General features: G+C 45.3%; 2 protein-coding genes across 7 annotated transcripts in view; one reads left to right on the top strand and one right to left on the bottom strand.

The window, feature by feature from the left end:
• Window positions 1-13: 13 nt before the first annotated feature.
• On the bottom strand, window positions 14-11,966 carry DDIAS (DNA damage induced apoptosis suppressor). Of its 5 annotated transcripts, XM_054201086.1 has the most exons (7): window positions 11,523-11,966; window positions 9,551-9,679; window positions 7,702-7,863; window positions 6,423-6,540; window positions 4,518-4,590; window positions 575-666; window positions 14-457 (listed from the first exon to the last, which is right to left on the bottom strand). In XM_054201086.1, the coding sequence occupies exons 2-6, from the start codon at window positions 9,661-9,663 to the stop codon at window positions 602-604; spliced, it is 531 nt and encodes a 176-aa protein (XP_054057061.1). In that variant the 5' UTR covers window positions 9,664-9,679; window positions 11,523-11,966; the 3' UTR covers window positions 14-457; window positions 575-601. The 5 variants fall into 5 exon arrangements, with proteins under 5 accessions (XP_054057061.1, XP_054057043.1, XP_054057052.1 ...); XM_054201095.1 differs by lacking the exons at window positions 14-457; window positions 575-666 and adding an exon at window positions 2,729-2,898; XM_054201068.1 differs by lacking the exons at window positions 14-457; window positions 575-666 and having other exon boundaries at window positions 1,298-4,590.
• Window positions 11,967-12,141: 175 nt separating this feature from the next.
• The window catches only part of PRCP (prolylcarboxypeptidase), a 30,706-nt gene continuing 27,404 nt past the window's right edge, over window positions 12,142-15,443 (top strand). The window contains exon 1 of one of the 2 annotated variants that reach the window (XM_054213109.1): window positions 12,142-12,384. In XM_054213109.1, the coding sequence (XP_054069084.1) occupies window positions 12,259-12,384 (126 nt within the window). In that variant the 5' untranslated portion in view covers window positions 12,142-12,258. The remainder of the gene's footprint in view (window positions 12,385-15,443) is intronic. The other variant, XM_054213101.1, reaches the window with a different exon arrangement.

The following is a 15,443-nucleotide window of genomic DNA, read 5'->3' as shown; positions in this document are numbered from 1 at the left end:
CCTATGTTTATGTCTAGGATCCAGGGACTGCAGGGATTGAGGCTTGGACACGTAAGAAGGAACCTCGAGACTCTTGCTGCTGCCACCGACAGTTGCAGCATCCTTAAACACCGTGAAGAACTTCTGAGCTGTGCTCGAGTATCTTGCTGGGTCGGACAGCAAGCAGAAAAGACGGTTTGCTGGTTAAGGTCTCTCGGTGATACCCAGCACTAGGCTGCACGCTCTCTTAACGTTGGGTACGTCTTTGAACCTGTGCTCAATTTCCTCAAGTGTAAGTAGTCAAAAAAAACCCAACAAAACCCCCCTGACTGCTATGGAAAAACTTCTTTGTAAAGTGAATTTACGTGTGCAGACTCGCTGTGTGGCCATGAGGAGCCGTTCTCTTCGTTCAGCCTGCAGACTCAGCACGCTCGTACCCTTGGTGGGAGAAGCTGTATCTCATTAACACCCTGCTCAGCTGCAGAAAAAGCGTGTTTGATTTCTAATACTCTTCTCCCTCCCGTCCCTCAATGAGTTTATTTTGATTAGAAGGTGCAGAACTTAGCGTAGAGCCCAGGAAACTGAAAAGGTTTACCTGTATGTTCTGTAAGGCTGATCCATGCTAAAAATAGTGGATAAAGGACAAGGTGGTCAAACAGTAACTGCCCTCATACTTCCCTGGGTGTCCTGGAAATAAAGAGCGGGTACACATTTATCTTATAGAGGAGATATGAAGGCACACAAAGATGACAGCTCAAATGCCAAAGGTGTACTTTTTTCATCCATCCCACACGTGGTTTCCACTGGCTGCCTTTGGCAGGTCCTGCCTGAGCACGCTGGTTTGCATGCGAGCCCCAGTGAGGCACCTATGGTGGGAGCCGGCGACCGTGCGGTTAGAGAAGCCTTTCAGAGTCCTTCTAGCCACGACTCCGACAGCGACAAACAACAACAGACAGTAACTAACACGCACAGGAACAAGATGAGCACAAAATCCTCCATTCCCACAATACTCCTCTAACTTCCAGCAACTTCTGCCTCTCAGATTTCCTAAGGCAAAGGTGGCATCATAACCTGAAAGTGCTTTAGTTACCAGCATTGATCCAATCTGTTCCTGGCATGCAGACAACTCTCCCAAGCAAACACCGACCCTGGCCCTTAAGTAGCTGCGTTAAAAATGGAGTGAGGCCTCAAACACAGAAACGTAGTAATGTCGGTCTTGTATCAGAGAATCGACCAAGTAAACTCTCCTCGTCCCCAGTCACAATGGTGCTTATTCATTCTATGCTTCCAAAAAAAAAAAAAAAATCACAGCAGATCATTTTAAGCCCACTTCTGCTTCTCCAAGTCAGCATTTTCAAGCTGATTCCGATTCCCACATTCCACCTACAAGCTTGCAGCAGCAGCTCCGAGGTTTCTCTATTCAATGATCCTAAATGCAGCTGCTGCGGGTGGGGGCTGTGGAAGATCCCAAAGCAAAGAAGAGGAAAGACACCGCCAGGAATCTGCCATTAGCAGTCTTTAACTGGAAAAAAGCCTACAGGAAAGCTGGGAGCTGCCACCAGCCTCTCAGGATGGTCCCCTCCACCCAACTCAACTCCTTCATAGGATCCCAAGTGGGCGCAAATACGAGGCTCCCGTAAGATATTTTAAATTCTTCGATGACAACTTGGCCCTCCTCCACAGAGTCACCAGCTAAGGATCTAGAGTAGACACGGGACTCCAGGGCTCTTCTTGAGATGAAAAGACAACACTGAACGCTAAAACACTTCACCTACTTGTGCTTGATAAAGTGAGATCTATTAAATACTCACACATTTACAAAAGGTTTTATTGCACTTTCTAGAGTTAATTTACAATCAAACATAGTAACTGCAAATTCTGTTTTCCCCCATCTCTGAGGTATAAAGATCTGCAAATAAACATAACTCATCTTAGGAAGATATATGCCAATAGGTGTATAAACGATTTAATTCCTAAATAGCTCTTTTCTTCTACTGGCTCCTTCCCAAAAGTCTTAAAAATAATTAAAAAGGACCTATCACAGAAATATCTTTTTTTTTAGTATTTTGGCTTATTGGAAAAAGGAGTCTGTGCTTGGAAGAACAACTCAGGAGACCAGCCAGTTGCCCCTTCCAACATACCCCCTGAATAATTCGCACTTGAGAGGAGATTCTTGCCTTCTGAAGTGGAACAAGTTTCCAGGATGGTGTTGTTTAAAAACGAGGCCTTGGTGACACCTGCAGACACGGGAGTTGTCAGAATCCTGGTTGTATTCCCAGGGTTTAATCTCTCATTTCGGAAGCATACATCATTCTCAATCTTCTCTTTGCTTTCAGAAATAGGGTTCCTGCCAGTGTGCCCACAGGTCGACGGCAAGTCAGTAGCCCAGCTGACGGTTTTTAAATTTAAAGATGCAGTTGGTCTCAACCTCTTGTTAGCAGATGGAGGGATCCACGCCTCAAAGCCGGCAGGCAGCTGGCTGTTAGGGAACTGCTGCGAAACAGAGCTATTCCTTTCTTTGCCTTCCCTGTTACTCGGCCTTCCACGTTTCACTAACCTGCCCGTAAGCTGCTGCAGCAGAGTGTTTTGAAAGGAAGACCTGGATCGCTTGCATTTGGAATGGATTTTAGCGGGATTTTTAGGGGTGAAGACAGTGACAAAAGAGCCTCTTTCCCCACCAGGCCACCGTTTCTGGAGAGGTTTTGTCATAGGAGTTGACTGTGAATGAGGAACAAAGTCTTGAGCGCTGACTGAATTGCATTCTGAATCACAAAAGGAGTAAGTTACGGGTGTGCTGTGCTTACGAAAAGCAGGAGGGGACCTACGTAGGGATGAGCTTGATTTTGAACCGTTACAGGGAACACCTCCAGGACAACGCACCGATTCAGGAGTTGTGACCTTTTCTATCAAGGTGTCTTCCTGTAATGAAGAATTACATGATTTATTTAAGAATTCTACAGGTTTTGCTACCTCTCTTGCAGTGGCATCAAAGAGATCAGCAGAAGCATTGTAGCTGCTTTCAGGGAAGATACTGTTCCACAGCATCTCTCTCCTCTTAACACTTTTGAAGGTGTTTTCTGACAGGTCTGTCAATGGTTTTAATTCTCTTTTATATATCCTTCTTGTATTGGTGGGAGTTGCTGGATCGGAGTCCCATGCCCCTGTGAACGTAAGATCTGTTCTTTGGCTTGGCGTAGAAGAGTTTTCTTTGTTTTCACAACCAGCTAAACAGTTATCATGCGCAGAATGCACACGGGTAGCTGCCTTGCTCCTTTTTAAGCAGGAGGTTTCTCCAGGTTCAGCAGTACACTGCAGACTAATAAAAGACCAAGCTGACTTTGAACTGTCAATATTTGCTTCTTTGGACGGCACATATCTGCTCTCGGAAACAGAAGGCTCTGATAAAAGTGGCAAAGACTGTGACAGAATAGGTAGATGACGTATAAAGCAAGATGCTCCATATTCCTTGTCAGTTGAAGATGAAACATTAGAGGAAGACTCACATTGTGACACCTCATCACTTGGAGAATTTGCTTTTGACTGAAGACAAGCAAACGACATGTTCTCCCAACGATCTTTCTCTGCTTGTGGCAAGAACGTCGCCGAGACCCTCGCTGCAGGCAAATCTGCAGCTACCAGGGTTTGCCTGGGATATGCTTTGTTAGGATTTACACGCAACTCGTTACTCTCAAGAAAGGCATGTTTGCCTGCATCAAGGCTGGGCGAGGTTACACCACTCTTGCCATCTTCTATTCTGGCTAAAAATTCATTTAGGCTTTCTGAGAATGGGAGCTCCTCCCAAAGCATAGAGCCTGTCTGAGGCACTCCAGCTACTTTTAGATGATTAGAAGCTGAGGCATCTCTCTTGTAAAAAAAGGAGTTGCAGGACTTTTCTGGGTAAGAATAATTTCTTCTATTAGTCCTTGGGTAAATGCTTTTTCCCTCAAATTCCAAGAGATGTTGTAACAACCTGGAACTGTTTCCATGTGAACACCCAGTCCTCGAAGAGGATACTCTCTCTAATTTATCAGTCGCAGAGATACTGTCAGTCCGACTAGGCTGTGAACTAAATTCATTACCCTCCTCTTTATTCCCTTCCTTCACAGAAGGGCTGCAAACCCACGAATCCCAAGGAGTTTGTTTGTTGAGGCTTACACTGCATGATTCTGCAGAGACAGGCCTCCCCTCATGTTCATTCTGTTCACTCACCAGCTTTCCCACTTCCAGAGTGGGAAAGTCCCCCGCTGTTACCCAAGCAACAGATGAAGTCAGGCTGAGGGACTGTTGCCAGGACCCTAAAAAGCTTTCTCTGCCACTAGACTGAACAAACCAGGAGCTTCTGCTCAGGCTTGACAAGCTGCTGAGCTCACAGGCAGGTTCATCTATTGGAGCTGAAGATGCATCAAGTAAGTACGAGCTGTTATTACAGCTCTTGGGTTTTGCTGACTGCAGAAGCCGATGGAAGTAGCTGATAACAGTAAAGCCAGTAACAGCAGCGTTTGGCAGGAAGATCTGGCAAGCTGTAAGGGTTTTTGTACTTGTATTAATTCTGGAACAGTTTTGCAAGATGCTGCTGGCAGCAGAACACCCTCCATGCTCCCTTGCACAACCCTGGGAGGAAAAAGGAAAAAAAAATAAACAAACAACTTAGTGCAATGTTTTATTTTGTGACAGGAAAAAAACCCATAAGAATTAATGCATGCTTTTTAAGTCAGGCTTAAATTTAGATCTTGGTTTTTGTCACGATCTGCAGGGAAGAGAATACAAAACAGCCTGTCACACAAAGCAGTACTCCCTGGGAAATAAGCACTGGCAAGGGCTAAAAAGGGCATCACAGCGAGAGGTTCTTTGCTTGTTGCAATTATGCAGAGTTTTAGAAACGGAAAAACAACTACGACTTCTAAGGACAGACTTCACAGAAAATTTCTTCCTCCCTTTAGGGCACTAGGTGTTTCCGGGCTTCCTCCAGCGCAGTTCTGCACAAATGGCTAGCTGCCTGATGCCAGTGCTTTCATTTATCTAGGAGGCACTGGGCAGTACTTTAAGCAAAGCACTCTGGTTCCAGGTACCTGACTTGGCAGCTCAGCTATCTAAGCCTGCATGGTATTTTCTGTGCGCTACCTCTGTGAAAGGGAAATAAGCTACAACCTTTATCTTCTCAGATTCGTTCGGAGAGTAGCGTTTCAAAGGAGCTTCAGCTGCAATTCTTTATAGAAACTGCTTCTCTCTATACAGAAATTGCAAGTGAAAAATGACATTAAAAGCAGAGGGAATTATCTAATGTTTTGAGAAGTGGACAAAACCTTTTTCACCTCCCCCTCAAGGTCTGGGGTAATGCCAGAGAGGCCAAAAAGCAAATATAGCTGTCTTTAAATTCAACAACCCTCTTACTCCCTGAGTCTGTGCAAAAGTTGAGGCTGAAGGCTGTTAGCCAAGGACAATAACTTTCTAGGTAAGTCTTAAAAAAAAAAACCGTTATGGTGATTCTGAGTTTCACCCGGGGGAGCGCAACTGTATGCACAGCTGAACTATACAGAAATGTCTACAGCCAGAGACTGGACTAATGGTCTTCAAATGTGTGTTCAGCCCTTTCATGTGCAGCAGCAGCCACAAGGCTGTTAATACGTAGGATTACTAACATTTGTAAAGGCATCAGACCTAGAGACCCGGTGAGTTGTTCCAGTTAAGTAAAGTTAATCCATGAAGTCCTCCAACTTCCATTACTTAAGATGCTGTGCATTAGGAAAATCTCAGCTCAGATACAGATACAAACCTCATGGTACCTGGGCGAGAGGAAAAACACCTGCCAGGTAGGATTTAGTGCGCAGACTTCATAATATGAATGACTCACACAAGCACCACTTGAAGAGAACTTAGCGACTGTTTCTACAGAAATATTACTAAGAACTAATATTTCAAAGTCTGTTAAACACATAAAAGACCCACAGGTGCATATATTGAACAGCTGTACTTTATCAACATTTTTAAACACACTCTTAAATCCAGAAGTATCAAAATACCGCAAGGGGATATGTTTCTCCTTACATTTCAGGCAGCAGGAAACTATGCAGCATGGGAAAGGTAGGGCAGCACTTGAAAAGACAGTCTGTTTCTCGCTTGAGCTGTACATGTTTCTTTACAGACTCCAAGCTGTTACTGATATGCACAGGAGCTGGCACTGCTCAGGCGCTCTGAAAAGCAGCCCTGACAAGCTGTCAAGCTGACTACTGCCATTCAAGATGACTTTTGGATGTGACTCATTTAAAATAACACAGGAGTCTGGGGGAAGAGGAGCAGAATCCTTCCCATGTCCTAGCCCTAAATTTTCTCAAATTCCCAAAAGACGTCGTACACGATGCTTTGATAACTCCGTCTACGCCCCCAAGTGGCTACAAGCTAATGAGTAAACTCATTATAACAGAGCAACGTGGATTAGAAGTTACCTTCACTCCAAATATAAATCTTTTCCCAATGAAACAGGTTTCCACTGCTTGAACTAACGCTCCTGGAGATGCATCTATGTTTGTTTCTCCTGACAGCTGATTGAAGTCTTGAATACACCTTGAGTAAAAACATACAGAAGTATTGCACCAGCAGAGGAAGCCTTACATAGCATTTTAGCTGTAGTATAGGTAGGACACGTGCCAAAGAGAAGATACTGTGCTAGCTTAAACTAAATGTAGAATGAAAACAAGAAACCACGAGCCTATAAATTCAATTGTTTACTTCACTTAATTTGTTAGTGATATAGAAATAAACAAAACAAGCACTTTGAATAGGTTTGCTATATACACAACTTTTGCGTGTTCCCTGTGTGGCTGTGATTTTTGTACCAACACAACTGTATAACGCTGTCAATATGCTGCTGTTGCATTACCCTTCATTCCTGCATCTTCACAGCAGCAGCAGTGTCCATATTAAGACATGCAAATAACTCTGGTTTTCACAGCTGACAGCAGTACAGCAGTCTAGCGTAGAAAGCTTGCCATGAGAATGTTATTAATGCTGCTAATAAGGGATTCAAAAAGTGTTCATCTTTGACGTAGTGATAACACAAGGCATTGGGAAATAACAGAATAGAGAAAGCAGCAGTGAATGTATCTGAATATCCCCATCCTAACAGTTTCACGTATCAGGAAGGCTGAAGCTTATAATGTAGGTGGTCAGGCTCTGAGGACTAACAGGCTTTATTAGAAATCCCTCCTTGCTAAAGGAAAATCTTGAAGATATTTGAAAATATTGAAGACCAGTCATAAGGTGCACACTTTTTTTTTTCCCCCCAAATCCAAACTGTTAAGGAAAAAGCAACAGAGGCTCTACCTTTACCTTAAGGCTTTTCTAAAATCTTGAGGAAAAATTATGTCTAAATCTCTGGAAAAGCCAACTTACTTAGTAATCTGCCGTTAGACAAAGAAAATTCAATCACCTCAAATAAAGGAAGATGGACACAAGGAAAAAGCCCAACCAAACTGTGAAGTTCACGTAGCAGGTGGTAGCTGCCTCCAAAAGGCAAGTGCAGAAGCAATCCATCTCAAAATTTCAAGATTTCAGAAAGAAACCAAACTTCAGCATTTTCTCAAGGTGATGGGTACCACGGAAATGCTGGAAGGGAGCACTTTAGCAGCTTCTTCCCACTTGTCTCCCCACCATCCAAGCTCATCTCAATTTTGTTAGGCTGAAGAAAAAGCAGCAGATGTACAGCTAGAAACAATCCATTCTTACCTCTGCAGATTTTCCGCAGTGACCCCAAAGAACGGATCTAAGCAACTTCCAAACACGGTAATGTCAAACAAATCATTAGTGTCAGCAATCTTTAGGGACAATCTATATCTGTAGGTCACATCTTTAGCTTCACCTGTGCAGCCACATTTTAGACAGCTAAACCTAAAGAGACAGTAAAAGGATAAAAAAGATTGAATACGTTAACTTCTGTTAATCACCGCTGAGGTAAGAACTTATCTGCAGCTGTAAGCACTACTATAATAAAAAATCATCAGGAAACAGCTCTGTTATCTTCAGCATTTGAAACAACAGATACTCTTGCTTTGCACAGTCAGCTCCTTCCATTTAGTGCTGACATTCATTGATTTACTGTTCTTCTATGTGTCATAGATTTCACATAACAGTGGGATTAAAAAGGAAAGACCATACGTTTCTGGACACACAATAAGTGGAAGTGTCATACAGGACGACCTGATGCATTGCACATATAAAATGAGAAGAAATAAAAAAAAATTAGGACTTGATTCTGAGGGGCTTCCAACCAATTCTTTTCAACTTAAGAACAGCAGTGAAGAACTGGACTGCCGGGGATGCCCTTGGAAGCTATTAACACACATTATTTACTCTCCTAAACTGTCCTTCGATATTGCATGGCATTGAACACAATGGAACTCTTGATCCAGAACAACCTACAAGCTGCTACTGGAATACAAAGATATCTAAATAGTGGTAAGTAACATAAGTATCTGAAATTAGCATGTATTTCTACAATGCCTGTTTTTTCACCAATTTACAGAATCACAGAATCTTCAGAGTTGGAAGGGAGCTCTAGAGATCATCTAGTCCAATTCCCCTGCTAAAGCAGGATTGCCCAGAGCACATCACTCAGGACTGCATCCAGGCGGGTCTTGAAAATCTCCAGAGAAGGGGACTCCACACCCTCCCTGGGCAGCCTGTTCCAGTGCTCTGTCACCCTCACCGTAAAGAAGTTTTTCTGTGTATTTGAACGGAACTTCCTATGTTCCAGCTTGTGCCTGTTGCCCCTCATCCTGTCACTGGGAACCAATGAAAAGAGTCTGGCACCATCCTCCTTCAACCCACCCTTTAGATACTTGTAAACATTAATCAGGTCCCCCCTCAGCCTTCTCTTCTCCAGGCTAAAGAGTCCCAGCTCTTTCAGCCTTTCCTCGTAAGGGAGGTGCTCCAGTCCCTCAATCATCTTAGTTGCCCTACGCTGGACCCGCTCCAGTAGTTCCCTGTCCCTCTTGAACTGGGCAGCCCAAAACTGGACACAGTATTCCAGTTGTGGCCTCACCAGTGCAGAGTAGAGGGGGAGAATGACCTCCTTTGACCTACTGGCCACACTCTTCCCTATGCAGCCCAGGATTCCACTGGCCTTTTTGGCAACAAGGGCACATTGTTGGCTCATGGATCATTTACTGTCTACCAGGACCCCCAGGTCCTTCTCCTCAGAACTACTTCCCAGCAGGTCCACCCCTAACCTGTACTGGTGCTTAGCATTCTTCCTCCCCAGGTGCAGGACCCTGCACTTGCTTTTGTTGAACCTCATTAGGTTCTTCTCTGCCCAGCTCTCCAGCCTGTCCAGGTCACGCTGGATGACAGCACAGCCCTCTGGAGTGTCGGCCACCCCTCCCAGTTTGGTATCATCAGCAAACTTGCTGAGGATACACTCTGTCCCATCATCCAAGTCATTAATGAATATACTGAACAAAACTGGACCGAGCATTGACCCCTGGGGGACACCACTGGTGATTTAACTTCCATCCAAGCTCCCAGATTCCCAAGGCTTCTGACAGTTATAGTTAATGATCCCCAAAACAGGACGTACCTTCCAGAATTCAGTATCAGCCTAGAAAAGCATTTTTGACAGGCAGGATAGATGAAGCAGGAGTTCTGGACAGAAATTACCGAGGCAGCCAAGAGTCCTCTCACACTATTCATGTGCTCACAGCATCACCTGAAACAAGTAGGTCAAAACGGTTCAGAGAGTTCTCATTTCATGAGATGTTAATATTAACTGCTTTTAGTTGGGTTGTTTGAGCATTTCAAAAGGCAGCCCTCAGGAAATGATGATCTCTGTTTGAAAATGGTAGCCCAGCTGAGGCAACACCTGTTATTACCCTTAATTAACACTTTCAAAAGAAAAAAAGGTGAAGATATGTAATATGAAGCAAGTGTTCACAATACGTGCACACCAGCACAGATAAATTGCACAAATTCCCACTTGTATTTAGGGAATCTTTATTAGAACTATCCTTGAGCACGGCACTGCAACAAATCTGTTTCTGATTTTTTACCTTAATTTAGAATCATAACACGGAGTTAAAAACTGAAATAATTCTACACTTGTAATTCCGCAAATACCTTCACTGCAAATGACTGTGAAAGGAGAGGATGCCCAGAAAATCTCAAAAGGGCTTGCAATTGCAACTCTATTCATGCCCTTTGAGCCAAAGGGACTGCTCTACGGTATTTACCACTGCTTTTGACAAAGGGGACATATGAAACTGACAAATAAATGATTAGCTAAACATTTAAATACATAAATAAATAATTTATTTTTATTCAGTATTACTTTCCTGCAGAATTATCTCACCTTTATTATCACTATGCTGTCTATCTTTAGGAAACTCCCCATTTTAGAAACTTAACTTTTTTGTCAGCAGATGCTAGAAACGTGTAGACAAAAATACTCCAAAATACCTCAAATCATAGAGTTTCAACTTAAATGACAAAAACGTTCTCTACAGCTGAATTAAAGGACACCTTAAAAAGTCTTCTTTGCAAAAGCACTTTTGTCACAGTTATAGCTAACATACATTTCTTCTCAATGTAAGCTACAGAATAAACACAGAATAGAAAGCGAACTTCTCATCTTCATCCCAGAACTCACTCAGGGAGGCAGGAGACCAAGGAGATAAAGGAGACTCAAGTATGGTTTTTACATGTTAAAAGCCATTCAATAATCAACAATGATGTTTTGTTCGTATTTTGCCACAAACTAGTTAAAGTCACAGGCATTCCCCTTCCCCATTCTCAGCATTCTGGTAGAAACGTGATCTGTAATAAGAGTACTAGAAAAATATGAGTGACTAAATTAATTACTCTGAGCAGTTTGGAGGCAAGAAAAATTATCATATATCTAAATATCCCCTATGGCAGAAAGGCCAGGAAAAGGTAAAAGCTTTATTGGTGGGACAACCAACATGAAAAAAAATCTCTCTTCAGAATACGTATTAACAGAGACTCATTTGACCTAATATATTAAATGGTGCGTGCCTTCAATTTTTGACAAAATGGGACTGCTTTGCTTTAGTTACAGTACAAGATGATATCAGTAAATAGTGCAAATAAAGCATACCGCTATACAGAAAAGAAGTAATAAAGGTAAGTCTGATTTTGTTATTGCCAAAAAACACGGACTTAGAGAAACCTGCAGGTCCTTCACATTCCAACTGGTTTGCAACTCAGATAGATAGATACAAACAAAATATAGTGTAATCTGCAGTTTGTAATGAAATAAAAAAAAACCCCCACTACACGCTGCAGAAAACACAGCAAATACTTCAAGTATTCCATTGAAATATGGGAGATAACGCATTGCACGCATGTATTCACACAGGTCCTGGTAAGAGCTCACTTAGGAGCAGACAGACTCAGGATCTACAGCTCTATTTCTCTTTGGTAGAAACAGAGTACTCGTTACCTGGACGTACATTAAAAAAGCCACCGTACCGACAGATCTGTTTTACTTTATTTTTTTAATAAGCAAAACAAACCGAACCTCTGGACCCACATACCCAGCCAGGGTGCACTCCGGGTGCTCCCCACCGCCAGCCTCCACAGAACGCGGCCTTTCACCATCCCTGCAGCCTCACGCGGGTTTCCATCGGTTTTTGCTGCCCTCTAGCGGGATCATTACCTTAAACTCTCCTTAAGAAAAAACCCAAAACACGCAAGAGGAGTTGTGACAGGCCTCACACCGCAATTTTTACCCCTTAACCAGCAGCATCCTCCGTGACCAGATCGGCTCTCCGTCCCCCGGCCGCAGGGACAACGTTGAAGCGCTGTCACCCAGGAAAAGGCAAGGGCAGCAGCACCATCGCCCCCTCTCTGAGCCCTCAGGCTCCCACAGGAGGCAGAGGCCGAAAGGCGGTTACCACAGCCGTGCCCCCCTCGCCTCAGCTCCAGCCCCGGGAAAACACCACCCGCACCCGGCCGCAGCAGCCCCGGCTCGTAGGAGAACCCGGAAGCCGGAAGTGCGCGTTGCTAAGGGCCGTCGCTAGGGGGCGGGGACGAGGCGGCGTTCGCCCAATCGTAACGCAGCCCGGCGACGGGGCCGCCCCAGCTTGCCCAATGAGAAAGCCAGGAGGCCAGCCACCCTCCTTCTCACAGCGCGCACGCGCGGCACCGCCCCCGCTCCGCAGGGTCCCGCCGCCCGCCGGCTTCCCCTCGGGGCAGCCGTCGGGCGGGAGGAGGGGGAGCGGGGCCGATATAAAGCGGCGGGGCGGCGGGCGGTCCCCGCTCCTCTTGGCCATGCTGCGGCTCCTCCTGTGTCTCCTCCTGCTGCTCGGGGCCGCCGGCGCCCTGCCCGCCCCCCGCCGCCGCCGGGCTGCCGCGCCGCCACCCGCCCCCTACCTCACGCGCTACCTCAGGCAGCAGGTAGGAGCCGCCGCGGCCCCCGCCTTCCCCCAGGGACCTCCGCTCCATAACGGGGCTGGTTGTAGGGGTGGGTGGTCGCCACTCTCCATGGGGGGCGATCCCAGCGCGGTGGTGGGCCGGGGTGAGGGGAAATGAGGTGGGGGGGGGGTTTGCCCCTCTGCTCCCCTCTGGTGAGACCCCACCTGTGTCCGGCTGTGGAGCCTTCGACATAAGAAGGACATGGACCTGTTGGAGCTGGTCCAGAGGAGGCCACGAAGATGCTGGGAGGGCTGGAGCCCCTCTTGCTGTGGGGACAGGCTGAGAGAGCTGGGGGGGTTCAGCCTGGAGAAGAGATGGCTGCGGGGAGACCTTGGAGCCCCTTCCAGTCCCTAAAGGGGCTCCAGGAAAGCTGGGGAGGGACTCTGGAGCAGGGAGGGGAGCCATGGGACGAGGGGGAAGGGTTTTACACTGGAAGAGGGGAGATTGAGATGAGATATTGGGAAGAAATCCTTTGCTGTGAGGGGGGTGAGCCCCTGGCCCAGGTTGCCCAGAGAAGCTGTGGCTGCCCCATCCCTGGAGGGGTTCAAGGCCAGGTTGGACGGGGCTGGGAGCAGCCTGGGCTGGTGGGAGGTGTCCCTGCCCAGGGCAGGGGGTTGGAACTAGGTGATCTTTAAGGTCTCTTCCAACTCTAATCATTCTGTGATTCTAAATCTGCCTCTCCTGGCGTGCTGTGGGGCTTGCTGGTGCTGCTGGAGCAGTGTCTGTCTGTCACTTGGAGGTTTTTCTGCAGCCCAGCTGAGCACAGCTGCAGGCAGGGACTTTCCGTGGGGATTCAGGGGGCATTTTCTTTTATCAGATGTCTCCTTTAGCTTCAGGCTGGATAGGACTATATTTTTTAGGATTTCTAGACGTTGCAGTGCTCAATCCCCTTGGTAAAATGTTCCAGGTCTTGAATATTCCAATTAAGTTGCTGTTTAAACTATTTAAAGTGACAGGTAGTCAGCTCTACTGTATCTATGCACCATATCCTCACACCAAAGTCTGTATTCCAAAACATACTGCACAGCATGTTGGCAGAGAGGGGCTGGGGACCTCAGTTGTACCCTGATGGTATTTGCAAATAGCAGTTGTGTGATTTTTTGTTTGTTTGTTTTAAATATGGAACAGGTTTCTGTTACTAACCTGAGTGCTGTTTTTCCTGTCTGCTCCAACAATTCTCCTCGCAATTTGTTGGCAAAATCCATGGCATGTGAACAGAACAGAGGGCTTCACAATATTGGCTACAAGTGCTGGTGTGGTCCCCTTGCAGAAAACTTGAAACCCTGCTTGTTTATAGGGTTTCACAAAAATAGTCAACAGTTCCTTTTTGTGTTAGAGAATGTCTGCATCTTTACCTGTGCTGTACCTGATTTTTGCAGTGGAGGTAATGGTTCCCCTTTCTGGGAAGTGTAGTAAGGGGAGAGAACACTTTTCAAGTATTCTCTTGGTTTGATTAGAATCAGGCTTGTAGCCTGCGTCTGAAGTTCATGCCCTTGTCCACGTAGGAAGTGGTGGGAAGGAGAAGGTGTTTAATTCACAGGTATCTTGGGTGGTATGTGGCTTGAACATCTCCTGTTTCAACTTTGTAGAAGGTGAACTTAGGATGGAATGAGCAAAATGGGAAGATTACACTTTCAGAGAGAACAGACATAAAAAAACAGATAACCCTTGGAAGATTATCCTGAATAGCTATGGAATAATTTTAGAGTCAAGGTCCTTGTCATTAGAGGAGTGAGAGATGGGTTGGGAACAATTTTAGTGAGAAATCCATGCACTGAGATTACAGTTTTCTGCGGACAGTGTTACTTGTTTGGAAGCGCTCCTTTTCCAGTGGTCTCCCTGCGTAAATCATGGAATTCGCCTGTCTTGAAAGCATCTCCGTCTCATGCTTTTCAGTCACTTGGGTAGCAATTTGGGATTTGGGTCCCTCCCTTAACCCCTCTAATAGCCCTGAAGCCTATTTTGGTATCATACTGCAGATACCATCTGCAATGTGTGGTCAACGTTGGCCGGGATATCAATCCTGTGGTTGTGTTGTAACTCTAAGTGTGACGCCTAATTGTTCCGGCACATTGCTGTCATAGTATCAGTGATACTAATTCTGTGCGATGGTCTGAACTACCCTTTGTCACTGTTGTCCTCATCCCTTCTCTGGGTTGTGGTATCACCTGGTTATTCTCCTTAGCTATCGGCAGAGACAGCCCGTGTGCCCTCCAGGTGCCAGCAAAGCACAGAGGTGCCGCATACCTGAGATCTGTGGATTTTGGGAGGCAGATAGATGTTGAGAAAAGGGAGGGAAGAGTCCCTGTGACATCCAGTTTTAAAGCTGATGCCACATCTTGTGCCCTTCGGTCTCTTCCATGTTTTCTTCCCCTCATATGTCAGCCAAAGTCATGTTGGCTGAGAGTAGCTGCAGTAGGAGAGAGGGGTCGTGTTCACAAGCCTTGAAATCCTTGCTTTCCTTGACCAAAGACTTAGTAGTATTGCTGAATGTGGTGGAAGATGTGTGCGTATTCATTTTGTATTCATCAAAGATTTGAATGCTGCTGCCTGGCACTTGAAAGATACAGGGTTAGCATAAGAGGTCTAATCACATGGAGGGCATAAGACTGTTGTTTTATCAGTAGCGTAGCATGCAGACTGATCGGCAAACTCTTCAGCCCTTATGAAACACGTGCTGAGTGCTGCTGTCTGGGAATTTGTAATTACATTATGATTCTGTAGTGGAACATGATTAACATATTTAATAGCATGATACCATTATTAACATTTGATACTATGATTAACATATTTAATAGGGGCGGTGATATTTTGCCACCTCTCATGATTGTTGAAGTTTAATTATTTACATTATAGTTGCTTACAGCATGAATCATCTGCTTCTATTGCATGTTGCTGAGTCCTTCTTACCTACAGTTCCTGTTTTGATTCTTGTTTATCCCTTTGATGGCTTTCAGCATCGGTTAAAATTATTTATATAAAATCATGCAATGTAAAAGTGCTTTTTATAATATGTCAAAATATTACTCTGTCACAAAGGA

Source organism: Rissa tridactyla, chromosome 1, assembly GCF_028500815.1.
Source record: "Rissa tridactyla isolate bRisTri1 chromosome 1, bRisTri1.patW.cur.20221130, whole genome shotgun sequence".
NCBI classification, from domain to species: domain Eukaryota; kingdom Metazoa; phylum Chordata; class Aves; order Charadriiformes; family Laridae; genus Rissa; species Rissa tridactyla.
The sequence above is the reverse complement of the archived record's forward strand: the minus strand, read 5'-3'. Positions and strand labels throughout refer to the sequence as shown.